We start from the raw sequence: 14237 nt of genomic DNA, 5'->3' as shown, positions 1-14237 counted from the left end.
AGATTAGGGCCAGTTACAGACAGCAGGGGGAAGTTGTGTGTGGAACCGGAGGAGATTGGAGAAGTATTGAACCAATATTTCTCTTCGGTGTTCACGCAGGGGGACATGAATATAGCTGAGGAGGACATTGGGTTGCAGGGGTGTAAAATAGACAGTATTACGGTTGATAAAGGGGATGTGCTGGAAATTCTTGAGGGGCTGAAAATAGATAAGTCCCCTGGTCCGGATGGGATCTACCCTAGGATTCTCTGGGAGGCTAGAGAGGTGATTGCAGAGCCTCTGGCTCAGATCTTCAGGTCGTCATTGGTCTCTGGTGTAGTCCCGGAGGATTGGAGGATAGCGAATGTTGTCCCATTGTTTAAGAAGGGGAACAGAGACTTTGCCGGGAATTATAGACCGGTGAGTCTTACTTCTGTTGTGGGCAAGGTTTTAGAAAAAATTATTAGGGATAGGATTTATAGTTATTTGGAGTGTAATGAATTGATTAGAAATAGTCAGCATGGTTTTGTAGCGGGTAGGTCGTGCCTTACTAACCTTATTGAGTTTTTTGAGAAGGTGACCAAAGAGGTGGATGGGGGCAAGGCAGTTGACGTGGTATACATGGATTTTAGTAAGGTGTTCGATAAGGTTCACCATGGTAGGCTTCTGCAGAAAATGCAGATGTATGGGATTGTGGGTAATCTAGGAAGTTGGATCAGGAATTGGCTATCAGATAGGAGACAGAGGGTGGTGGTGGATGGTAAATATTCATCATGGAGTACAGTTACGAGTGGTGTGCCTCAGGGATCTGTTTTGGGGCCACTGTTGTTTGTAATTTTTATTAATGATCTGGATGAGGGTATAGTTGGGTGGATTAGTAAATTTGCTGATGACACCAAAATTGGAGGTGTGGTAGATTGTGAGGAAGGGTGTCATAGTCTGCAGGGAGACTTAGATAGGTTGCAGAGCTGGGCCGAGAGGTGGCGGATGGAATTTAATGCGGAGAAGTGTGAGGTAATTCACTTTGGTAGGAGCAACAGATGTGTCGAGTATAGGGCTAACGGGAGGACTTTGAATAGTGTGGATGAACAGAGGGATCTAGGTGTGTGTGTACATAGATCCCTGAAAGTTGGGAATCAAGTAGATAAGGTAGTTAAGAAGGCGTACGGTGTCTTGGCGTTTATTGGTAGGGGGATTGAATTTAGGAGTCGCAGTGTAATGTTGCAACTGTACACTACTCTAGTGCGGCCGCACTTGGAGTACTGTGTGCAGTTCTGGTCCCCACATTACAAGAAGGATGTGGAGGCGTTGGAGAGGGTGCAGAGGAGGTTTACTAGGATGTTGCCTGGTATGGTGGGGAGGTCCTATGAGGAGAGACTGAGGGATTTAGGGTTGTTTTCGTTGGAAAGAAGGCGGCTAAGAGGGGATCTTATTGAAACATATAAGATGATTAGAGGTTTAGATAGGGTGGATAGTGATAGCCTTTTTCCTCGGATGGAGAAAGCTAGCACAAGGGGGCATGGCTTTAAATTAAGGGGGGGTAGCTACAGGACGGATGTCAGGGGTAGGTTCTTTACCCAGCGGGTGGTGAGGGATTGGAATGCCCTGCCTGCTGCAGTTGTAAATGCGTCTAGTTTGGGGGCGTTTAAGAGATCTCTGGATAGGTTTATGGACGAAAAGGGATTGGTATAGGCTAGTGGGTCATTGTTTTTGTAACTGGTCGGCGCAACATCGTGGGCCGAAGGGCCTGTTCTGCGCTGTAATGTTCTATGTTCTATGTAGATGCAGTGTAATGTGGATAAATGTAAGGTTATCCATTTTGGTAGCAATAATAGGAAGACAGATTATTACTTGAATGGGTGCAAATTGAGAGGTGGATACTCAAGGAGACCTTACTGTCCCCCATGCATCAGTCGCTAAAAGTAGACACACAGGTATAGCAGGCAGTAAAGACGGCAAATGGTATGTTGGCCTTCAGAGTGAGAGGATTTGAGTACAGGGAAAGGGATGTTTTGTGGCAAATTGTATAGGGCACTGATGAGGCCACGCCTGGAGTACTGTGTACAGTTTTGGTGTCCTTATCTGAGGAAGGATGTCTTTGCCATAGAGATAATACAGCCAAGGTTTACCACACTGATTCCTGGGATGGCAGGTCTGTCACATAAGGAGAGATTGAGTCAGTTAGGATTATATTCACTGGACTTTCGAAGAGTGAGAGGGGATCTCATAGAAACTTATAAAATTCTAACCAGGTTACACAGGGTAGATTCAGCAAGAATGTTCCCAATGGCAGGGGAGTCTAGAAGAAGGGATCATAGTTTGAGGATAGGGGTAAACCCTTTAGAACTGAGGTGAGGAGAAATTTCTTCACCCAGAGGTTGGTGAATGTGTGGAATTCACTACCACAGAAAGTAGTTGAGGCCAAAATCTTGTCTGATTTCAAGAAGAAATTAGGTCTAACTCTTGGGGCTAAACAGATCAAGGAATACTGGGGGAGGAGACAGGATAAGGATCTTGAATTTGATGATCAGCCATGATTACTAAGAATAGCAGAGCAGGCATGAAGGGCTGAATGGCCTAGATCTGCTCCTAGTTTATATGTTGCCGCTAACTGCGCTTTCAGCTTGTCATAAATAAAGAGCGACGATGATGGAAGACTGGCCTTGCTAAGACTATTACAAAGAGGTTTTACCAGTGTCATCTCAGCCCACACCTTACATCCACTGTCACAAATAAAAATTAAATGATTTCCATCTTTATGTTCCTGTCAAGCTGATGTGTGGATATATTCCAATCCATGCACTAGAACATAAAGGAATTCCTCATCGGTTCCCATACAATGCCTTATGGCTTTTCCAGGATAAGTGAAATTCTCAACATTGTTCTGGTGCTTTCCCAACTTTAGGACTATGTTAATTCACAAAATTATTTTTAAAATTGTAATTAATTACCCCATTGTTAGAGCGCTAAGAACTTGCACCCTCACATCACTTTTGCTCAGAAAGCTAGGTTGAATATCGTTCACACAGAATTTTTCATTTTTAATTGATGAAACACATTATAGGTTAGAACATTTTCACGGCACTAGGGATCTCTTAATAAGCTCCCCAAAGTACTCCTTTGCTTCTTTCTGGGCGACTGGAAAAGGCAAGTTTAAAAAGGCAAGATTTATAAAAAAATGAAGTTGGAGAGACAAGAAAAATGCCTTGTTTAGTCAGGAATGGCACCCAATGTGACCATAATCAATATCTAAGCGCTCAGTGCATGTGATGTGTCAGAAACGTTGAGCCCAGGCTTGAAGAGCATAACTCCATCCGAAATTATTTTCATGTAGAGTCCAGAACTGAAAAAGATAAGTCAGGCAATATTTAAACAGCTTTCAACTCAATAAAGGGTTGTCTGAGAGGCAGGCTATTGAGCTTTACTCTTTTGGAGGGGCAGTATTAGTATTCTCTAGGAAGGTTTACAAGAACTGTATACACTGTTGGCCGTTGACAAGTTATGTGCTTCATACATCATTTAAACCCTTCTTACGTCTTAGAATTGTAAGCTTATATTTATATAGCATTAGCTTTATATTTATAGAGCAACAGCTTATATTTATATAGCATCTTTAAAACAATGAAAGCAGCCTTTTAAGAGCATTATGAAACTAAATATGACACTAAGTCACATAAGGAAATACTGGATTTAATGTAGCTGTTGTGGTGGGAAACAGTGGCTGGGCTCACCTAATATTGGGAAAGGCCAGACATCAGTTTCTTGGTTAAACTGGAGGTGGAATGGGCGTACAGGGGAAAACTCATCCGCTCATAGCAGGTTGTAAATTGGGTTCATTATTAAACCAATTGACACCAGTTGTCCTTGAGCCCTCTGAAATTTAGTACTGGATTTAGGGATTACATGTGAGGGGATGGCTTTCTTGTCGGGTTTGCCTGTGCCCTTGGAGGGGATTGTTGGGGGTCCATTTTTCAAAAGTATTTAGTGCCTGATCAAAGGGACCTGGTATTGGCAGTGGGTGGCTGCTGAAAGCTACTCCTTTTATGCTTGCCTCCAAAACAATAAGAAGTCTCACAACACCAGATTAAAGTTCAACAGGTTTATTTCGTAGCATGAGCTTTTGGAATGTCGCTCCTTCTTCAGGTAAAGGAGTGACACTCTGAAAGCACGTGCTACCAAATAAACCTGCTGGATTTTAACCTGGTGTTGTGAGACTTCTTACTGTGCTTACCCCAGTCCAATGCCGGCACCTCCACATCATGGCCTCCAAAACCCCATGGCTCTCTCTCCTGTTACCGAATCCATGCTGTTGGCACTCACCTGTGTTATGGATCCCTTGGTGATCATGGGCTTCTCCATGGGTGCACTACCGGAGGCAAATATCTTAGCTGGTGATGCTTCCTGTAATGGGGAGCTACCGGCCTCTGATTTCTACTTTTGGGGAAGGCCTGAAATGGGCCAGTTAAGTGCCTTTCAGATACTCCATCAGCTCACTGGTTGCTTCTTCAACCAGACAGCTGAACCTACTAAATACATGAAATTCTGTCCATGAGGGTAGATGACCAAACGTTTGATCAAAGATGAAGATTTTAAGAAGTGTCTTAAAGGAGGAACGCAAAGTAGAGAAATGTGTCTGGAAGGAATTCCAGAGATTGGGGAATAGCAAATTGAAGGCACGGCCACCAATGGTGCTGCAATTTTGAGTGTAAGAAGGATATTACTCAAGATATAATATGAATTCAGTCATTCAACATTACCCTGTCTAACATTCATCATTCTTTGCATTGATGATGAGATATCAGTGTAAATTTTCAAAGCCCACAATTAAACTGACTGTGGATCAGATATAGGCAATTCTTCAAGCATAGCCATCCCACAGGGAGCATGTGATCAGTGGATTTATCCTATTATGCAAGTTTATACACCTCTTAAAAATTGCCTTCTTGACAAAAACAAACATATTTCATTTGTTCATAATATTCCTTTCTCAAAGCCACATAGGCAAACTGGTTATTTGATAATTTTTGAAATTTAAAAAAAAAACACAAGCATGTTGCTGAACAGAAGTCATTTGATCAATCTTAACATCATAATCATGAGATATTCAACCACATTTAGCAGAAACAATATGTAAGTAACCTCCGTCCAATATTAACAGAGCTTATCGGCCTATCTTATATATGCAAGTAATGGAACGCCACAAAAGCACATTTCAGAGAGGATTATTCTGACAGATAATATTTTTCTTAAATCTCTGATCAGGGGACATGTAAAAAAGGAAGTACCTTTCATTGAAAATATTATTTCTTCCACCGACTAGCAGTTTCATATATCCAATTATCATAAGCCAACAAAGAATTTGCACATGCCAGATGTTCATCTGATTTTTCTTGGTATTTCATAACAGTAAGTATAGTTACATTCCCTTATGCAGATGCTCACCTTAACCATTCTATTACAGACAGGGAAGAGAGAAAATTGAAACCGTTCCCTTCCTTCACTATCCGTAATCAGTGTGCCTTTTGAAAAGGAAGATGTGTGTGTTTCTGACCCCAAAAGTGTGGTCAATTTGAGTAACCAGCTATTGGTGGGTTCAAATAAAGGACTCCAAACGTCTAATGCTATCTCACTTACCACTCTCACATGTACTCGAGGAATACTAAAGATTAAAAGAGTGCATTTTTTCAAGTCATGATTCACATGTGGTTCGTCTGGTCAAAAAAAGAAGCATTGCATGCCTAGTGAAGAATTCAGGGTTTTCACCCCTGAAGGGCATGTAAGTGGTTTCATTCACTGTAGTCACACATTTGGATTACTGAAGGATTCCTTCGAAGAAATGGATTTTCAGCAGGTGATGATGTTAGTTACTTCTTATTACCAGGAGCTGACTGCTGGTTGACCTGAGAAGGAACAGGTTTGGAGACCTGAAGATGTTCTAGTCTCCTAATCTTAAAGTAACAGATGTTGCTGTCCTTTCTGCTGCTGTCTCTGCAGTCATAGTTCTGCAGAGATTCCTTAAGGTTTTTTCCCCCAAAAAGGGCGACTGACATGGCTGCTTTACTATATGGTCCTTCACAGCCCCATTTCAACAATGGTGCTGGGCTGAAGTTAATTAGCCACAACTTGGGTTTTTGTGTGCAGACATTCATTGTGGCGATCTGAGACAACTACCATCTTTTGTTCAGAAAAGATTCATTCAAGTCAAGAAACTCTTGTGGATGGTTTTGGGAGAGGATTGATTCTTCCCTGTTACCACCAGACTTTTGAATACGCCTACCTTGCATTAAACTGATCTTTCTCCACACCCTAGCTATGACTGTAAGATTACATTCCACACTCTCTCGTTTCCTCCTCCATGAATGGTATGCTTTGTCTGTATAACTAACAAGAAACAAAGCTTTTCACTGTATGTATGTGACAATAATAAATCAAATCCTACAAGGTGTTTATTTTGTCCTTTTCAGGTAACTAAAATCTACAGAACAAGTCAGGTGACTCTCGTCAGCCAACTTTTGCAGCGTTTTAATGCCCATTTTTAAAAAAAGGCAGTTCCAAGCAACTCCAAATCAATTACAGCTCATTTTAAAAGTTATGAATAGGACTTGCCTTTACTGGTTACGATAATTTTCAAAAGAGATCAATTTACAAAAGATGCCAGGACACTATGCTTCGATCACTTAGCCCTTCAAATAAAAATCAGAATCTAAAAGGGGCAGGAAATATTCCATTCCAACGCCTGTAGAAAAAAAAGTCAACCACCATTTTTGAAAGATCTTACAGTTGATTAAACGAATATAACTCTCAGTATCAAATATTCATACACTTGCCTTGACTCCAGGTTCAAGAACGATTTGAGTTCAAAATTGTTTACAAATCCATCCCTTGTCCTGCCTCAGCCTCCCTCTGCAATCTCCTCCCAACCTACAGCACTCCAAGGACACTGAACCCCTCCAATTCTGATTTTTTGTGCAACCCTAATTTCCTTTGCATTAGGTTTAGAGTTAGAGTTACAGTTAGGGTTAGGGTTGGCAAATTCCTCTCATAACTTTCAACTTCTCTTGCCTCCTTCAAGCTGCTTCTGAAAACATACTTACTTTATCATATCTTTAGTTGTCTATGTGGATATCTCCATTCAGAATTAACTTGCTCTTGAACTTCACTAACAAAACTTAAATAAACATGTACTTTGAAAATTAAAATGTGAAGTGTTCTCCATGTTATAAGAATAACAGATGGTAAATATTTTTGATGAAAAGCCCAACAACCAAAGAAACCTTCAGTCAAGGATTATATAATAATAATGGATGACTCCAGAGATGTGGATTGGGAGTGAGCCAGAAGCAGTCTGAGTTCAGTTGCACAGTCTGTTGTATTACTTTCAGTTTTGAGTATTTACTGCTGGGATGCTCTCTAACTATGACAATATGCTGCATGTGTTCAGAGGTCATCAGAGACAGGTCCTTTGAGAAATGCAATCCTATTTATGTGCCAATGTATTTATTTTAAAATATAAGATTGTGGTTACTTGGTGAATACTGTGAATTAATTACAGTTGCACAAAATTCAGTAATTTTTCATATATGCAATAGAGAAACATTAAAAAAAACAGAATTTACAAAAGATATTCAGTACAGAAAAATTGGAATCTACGTAGAATATCCAGCTCTAAAAATAATATTTTGACATAACATCTATTGCCTAAAAAACATGAAAGGTTTACACTCGATATAGAATCCCTATAGTGCAGCCCATCTACTCTGCTCCAACCATAATCTCAGCTGGGCCCAATCCCCATAACCCCATGCATTTACCCTAGCTAGATCCTCTGACACTAAGGAGGCATTTTAGCTTGGCCAATCCACCTAATCAAACATCTTTGGACTGTGGGAGGAAACCGGAGCACCCAGAGGAAATTCACACAAACACCGGGAGAATGTGCAAACTCCACACAGACAGTGACCCAAGCTGAGATTTGAATCCAGGTCCTTGGCGCTGTGAGGCAGCAGTGTTCAGCACTGTGCCACCGTGCAGCCTTGTGAGTTGAAAAAATGATTAACAGTAGAATTTTGAAAGATAACACTTTGATTACCTGAATTTTTGAAAGGCTTTTTAGGGCAGAATTTGCTGGTCATGCACACCATGGGAATCTTGGTGACAGGGGGGTGTGGAGCATGCAAATGTCCACTGACCTCAGGCAGGGTTTTCTGGTCTTGGGGCAAGCATGGCCAGAAAATCCCACCCTTAAACTTCAACTAGACAAAAGATATTTTGATTAAAAAGAACAATCTCAGAAAATAAGTGAGCTGTAAATTTAACAGTTGCCATAGAGTATGAGTGTGACATAGACACATTTGAACTGCTGACAATTTACAAATTGCATAATCTGGTAACTAACCCACTCTTGATTGATTAGAACTGTAAATTTTGTACACTGCAAAGTACTGCAGATGTTTTGTCTGAAGTTCTGTTGAAAAGTCAACAACCTGAAATGTTGGGTCAATATTTTGTCATTGAGGTGGAAAACGCGACTCGAAAAATCTCCCAGCTTGGCAGACACGACTCTTCTAAGAGTCACATCCACCACGTTTCTGTTCTGGACAGCTGGGTATGTAAGGGAATCCAGTGGCCATATAAGTGGATGATTGATGAGGTGAGCTGGTCAGAAGGCTTGCTTAAGTTCTCTGAGAATTCAGCTCTTTTGCTCTAAAGGATGTTAGGCCATCTTCCCCACCCTATCCAACCCTAAAGTCTCTCACCCCCTATGCTATCTCCACAGCCACTAAAACATTATCCATGTTAATCTAAGAAAGTTCCTGCTCATACGCATAAAAAAACTCCCAATCATGGAACTCATTTGAAAAATTTTCATTCCCTCAGTGATCAATTTGATGCTAAAAAAAATTCTGTTCACTCACCACATCAGATAACTAATTCTTCAATAGCCACTTAAAATTGTTAATTAAAACGTGAACTCAGCCTTCCCTTCTGAGATAAGTGGTTGGAGCTTTTGAAACGCAGCTAAGTATTCATAATGGACTCAATGGGTTGTAACAAGGTGCATTATGAAGTGTACCTAGACTCTAAGTTTTACATTTGATTTTGGCATTAGGGTGAGCATAAGGTGGTTCACTCCAGGTACGATACAAGTGGCTCACTTGGAAGCTTTTTATCAAAACAAACTTTATTTAAGAATACAATTAGATTATAACAAAAATAATTATCATAGCTTCTACCAATTAAAATACTTAAACATGACAAAATATAATGTTTAACAACTAGCTATCTCTATTGTTCCAATTTTAGCAGTATTCCATAGACATAACACCCTTCTTCAGAATTAGTTACTACAAAAACAAGTATGCTCGCATGGTGTTGGATTTTCAGCCTTTAACACTTCTGGACAGAGATCCAGACAGCAGTTTCCCGAGAAGGATGAATCTTCAAAACAGCAAAACTTCAGAGAAGTAAAGTTCATCTCTGGCAGCATCCACTCTCCAGATGTCAGAGACAGAAAGTGATACCTCTCTCTCTGCAGCTTCTAAAATAGCAACTCACAGAGAAAGATCCACTCTCATACAAAAGAATCTCCAAGAAAGAGACTTATCTCTTGGCAGATTCCAGTCTCCAACTTGAGAGAGAGCACTCTCAACTTAAAAGCAGCATCAAAGTTTGAATATTCTGTGTAAGCCTAGATTCACCCCATCACATGATTGTACCTATAAATCTTCCCAATTAAGTCCCCCTCTGCAAAATCCCAGGGGAAAACACTCAAAACAGCAGAACAGCTTTATTTCAGATTAAAACAAATGTTCTATCAAGATCTGTCACAACAGATCCTGCACATGCACATGACTCAAACACATTTCTTAAAGGCACAGTATTGTCATACTAATACCATCACAATAACAATGTCACTGAAAAGCCACAAGGCACAGAGTTACCCTCCCCTCTGCAGTCAGGTATGCATTATTTTCAGGGTTGTCATGAGACCCCCAAATAACACTACATGTTGTCATTTTGATATAACTCAATGGTTCCTAGGATGAGTTTCATGTCATTAACATCATGGAAACATTCTTTTAACAAGGCAGTTTTCAATGAAGTGTATTCATCTGAATTGCTGTATAATCCCACATCTGTAACACACACGCTGGCCTCTCTCGTTCTCCCATATCACTGAATTTGATTAATAAAAACTATTGGCTTCCAGTTAAAAGGCAGTAAACACAGTGTAATTCATTAGCAATAGCTCAGTCTGTGACCTTTGTTGGACTCAAATAATAATTGTTATCTCCTCAACCACATGGTTTGAGATACAACCATGGGTAATGCTCAAAATGAGTGCAATGAAATGTGAAGATACCTCTTCAAGGAATTGCATTAACTGACCTTCCTGAATGATACTAGTTTAACAGTGCCACAAGAATAGATATTATCCAGGTCAGAGATCATAGGGTCAGATAGGAGGGTTCTGAGAACCATTATATTATTAGATTCAAGTTGAACACAAGAGCTGTAACAACTCAGTGATGACTGAACCTTCCATTTTACCCTCGTTAGGGGAGAATTCCCTCATAACCTCCTCTCACAGGAAGCCCCCAAAGTTCATTTATTTATCAGATGTGGTTGAGATAAGTCAACATTAGCTCTTCAGTGTGTGAATAGCACTTGAGGGAGACCACATCCAGTTGATCCTCTACAGTTTTGTCACTGTCGAGTACATCTCCTCCTCCAAATGATTTTTGTTTTGCTTTATGGAAGTGTGGAATTCGACCACTGTATTAATAACCTACAATAGTAGCATCTAAAGTGTACTGCTCTTTTGAGGTGGAACTCAACTGGGGATTGGCCAGGAGAAAAAGAATTAAGTTACAAGACACCTAGGGATCATTTTATGCTGAAGTAGGTAATTCTAAACAAGTTGCTGATGAAATTCTGTATTTCAGTCATGAAATTTCCCAGACCTCATATCAATTAGTAAAATATTGTTGAAGATAATTATGGCTCCAAAACTGGAGTGGGTACACCCTGAACTATTTGGCTAAAATATTTTTCAAAGGCCAAACAAAGTCGCTACCTTACTGTTCCACAATACACATGCACTGGAGATTGCTGAATCAAACGGTAAAAGGTAAGCTATTTATTGCCCATATTCTCCCTGAAGTGTGAGCACCCATTTTCTTGAAGCTCGTCTCTTTTTTGAAAGGCGATGTCTAATTTTCAAAGAATATTGATATGCAGATCACAATACATATGACAGACCTGCAGGATGGAAAACTGTTTTCAACAGTCACAGTTTTCAGCTATATGTATAGATGCGAGGTAAAGGCAATAGTAATAGCATTCCTTCTTCATGTGCTCTCTCCAAGCAAACAAGTCCACTGGCATTTGGGTTGTAAATGTGCCTGCTGATTTAATAGAAAAATGGCAAAAACAGCAGCATAAAAATTCCAACTTTCTGTCCCTTCCCCCTTTAGACAAACTGTCACGCAATGTAGAAGAGTACAGTGTATAGGACAGCTTTCAGCAGGCTCGGTTAGAGAAAGCTGATTAAGAATGTTCAACCAACAGCAAACTGCAGACCGTTACAGTGAAAATAAATACACTTTATGCAAATGTGTTTGTCACTTTGACAGCATGTCTCAATTAAGGCATCTCACTGCTGTTGGTTAGATCTACTTCTGCAGTTGTATCAGCGAACCTGCTGTATTAGAAAAATACAGGGCTTGACCCTAATCCACATGCATGCATTTTTAAAATCCTGTCTTGCTTGTGCACACCAGGATAACGTTGGCAGATGTGTTAAGCAGTTGACAAATGATGAAAAACAGCTCGTCTCATCATCTGCATAGGAAAGCTTTAAAATATTATAACTACTGTCTTCAGCTTCTAATAAACTATGCAATTCTGCATTGGAAAAATATTTTGCGGTCAGATTTTGCAGCTTGTATACCTATTGCTACTTATGGAAACTAATTTGCATTTTATAAAGTTGCACCTTTCAGCTGCACTAACCTACGTATGGGCTTCAACAAACTTGATGGCATGAAGCCACATTAGTATTCAATGCAGTTTTATTGCCATCTCTTCACTTTTGCAAATAAATACTTTCTATATTCCAAAGCAGCTGGTAAATTAATCAAATAAAAATGTTAAAGAAAATTTGAATTAGTCAAATAATACAAATTAATAATAGTAAGAAAATCAATTAGTCAGCTTCAGTTATGTGTCTATTGCTCTTGCTTAAGTATATTCCTCACTCCAGTTGTGTGTGTGCATTCCAGTTTCATTGTAACTTTGTGTACATCTACTACTTTCCGTAGATTTTAGCATCAATCTCATTTGCTGTGGCCAGTCTAATACAGAAGTAAAGTGAACTGACAAATGTGTACACATATGGGAACAAAAGCACAGTCCACTGCTTGACTCACATACACAAATAACAAACTAAAGCTCAGAGCCAAGCTCGCAAAACCACAAAAACAATATTTGCTGGAGCTAGATCCAGTTCCTGGTAATGAGAGATAACGTAGGCACAACATGAATTGCTGCCAGTATCATACCACAGCCACTGATCAACATACCTGACAGGGAACTGAAAAGTCAGCAGAATTGTATAATTTTTGAAAAACTTGCAGTTTTTTCCTTAATTGCATTAAATTTTAAATTAAGGGAATTCTGGTGTCAATCTCTTCACGAACAATTTACATTTTACTGACCATCCGTTCTATGTTGCACAAACAAGACTTGATTACCTGTAGATAATTATTGCGGAATCATTTTGCATAAGTGAAAAAACCCTCCTTGGAGACATTGAATGAATTTTCCTTTGGACGATAGGTTGGAAAAATGTGTGAATTTCACAATCTAAGAACAAAATACTTTAAAATAAAGGGAGCAGTTTAACAGACTAAGTACTAAACTTTAAAACAAAAAGTTCCAATCATTGAGTTCAGTTATTTTGTTATAGTCAAGTTCCTTATTTTACTGCAGAACATTTAATCAATTGTAAAGTAAATTGCAAAATTGTGCTTGTAGCATTTAAAATTTCCTTTAGTCTAACAGTACCAGCATAATCTATACCTGATTCTAACTTGTCTAAGTTGCTGAGGGTTGCATTGGCTAAATGCAACAGTTGTTATTATCTCCTTTACTTAGTTATTATCTCTTTTACTCGCTGGAGTACAGAGGAATGGGGAGGGAGGGATTTGATTGAGGTATACAAAATACTTAATGGGATTGATAAAGTAAATGTTAACCAAATGTTCTAGAACAGTCTAGGATAAGAGGTCATAGTTGTAAAGTAAGAGTGGGTAGGTTCAAGACAGAGATAAGGAGAAGCTACTTCTCACAGAGGGTTGTGAATCTATGGAACTTACTGCCCCAGGGTGCAATGGATGCGGAATCAATGGATTCAAGAGATAGATAAATGAATTTTTGACCAAAATGGGACAAAGGGCTATGGGGAAAAGGCAGGTAAGTGAAGGTACGATGAGGTGGAGATCAGCTATGATCACAGAATGATGGAATAGGCTCGAAGAGTTGAATTGCCTGTTCTCGCTCCTAATTCCTATGTTCCTGTGTATGGATGAAATCCTTTACAAGCTTCATATAACAGCTTTAGTTATGATAATGAGCAAATCTTCTATAAATGGCAAGGGTTATTTTTTTCAGAATTCAGCTCCAACAGCAATTTTCCTGTAGCAAATATGAAATGTATTATACTGGTGGGTTCTGGAATCTCCATGGGTTTGGCTTATGTGTTCCTTGAAATGAAACAATTGCCATGCAATAGGAGCAGTAAGGAGTTCAAAAATTACGCAAACTTAAGAAAAACTGCTGCAAATTTGTAACAAAGTTCTGAGCAACATAAAACATACAGTAGGAAAGTCATGTTCTTGTAGGTAGGTTTAGAACAATACAAAATGAATATTAGACCAATTGATAACTGAAAATTTTGCTAAATCAATTAAAATTAGTATACATACTGTTAAATATCTTAAAGACTGCAGAATGCAGATGATTTTGTTTTTGGAGTTAAAGTTGCAATTATTTTAAGAACATTCAACCCTGAAGGGCTATGTTGTCATGGAGATGGTTGGAGCTCAAGAAAGGGTTTTAATGTATCTGCGTTGGATGGGGAAATTAGTGTTTTGCAGCTGGGGAAAGAACTGAAAAGTTGCTGCAGTTAGTGGGGTCCAGGCAGCAAAAGTATTTCCGTTAGCTGGTTTTGTGGGCATCAGGAGAAAGTAAAAAGT

General features: G+C 39.4%; 1 protein-coding gene across 11 annotated transcripts in view; it reads right to left on the bottom strand.

Annotated features, from left to right (window-relative positions):
• dennd1a (DENN/MADD domain containing 1A) overlaps positions 1-14237 on the bottom strand; it is a 547788-nt gene that overhangs the window by 45026 nt on the left and 488525 nt on the right. The window contains exon 20 of one of the 11 annotated variants that reach the window (XM_080211943.1): positions 10745-11387. The exons of the other annotated variants lie outside the window; for them this stretch is intronic. Within the exon in view, the coding sequence (XP_080068069.1) occupies positions 11331-11387 (57 nt within the window). The 3' untranslated portion in view covers positions 10745-11330. Of the gene's footprint in view, positions 1-10744; positions 11388-14237 lie in introns of those variants that run through there. 11 annotated transcript variants of the gene reach the window in all.

Source organism: Carcharhinus amblyrhynchos, chromosome 25 (genome assembly GCF_965287045.1).
Source record: "Carcharhinus amblyrhynchos chromosome 25, sCarAmb.v2.hapA, whole genome shotgun sequence".
Taxonomy (NCBI): domain Eukaryota; kingdom Metazoa; phylum Chordata; class Chondrichthyes; order Carcharhiniformes; family Carcharhinidae; genus Carcharhinus; species Carcharhinus amblyrhynchos.
This window is presented reverse-complemented; position numbering and strand designations above follow the sequence as displayed.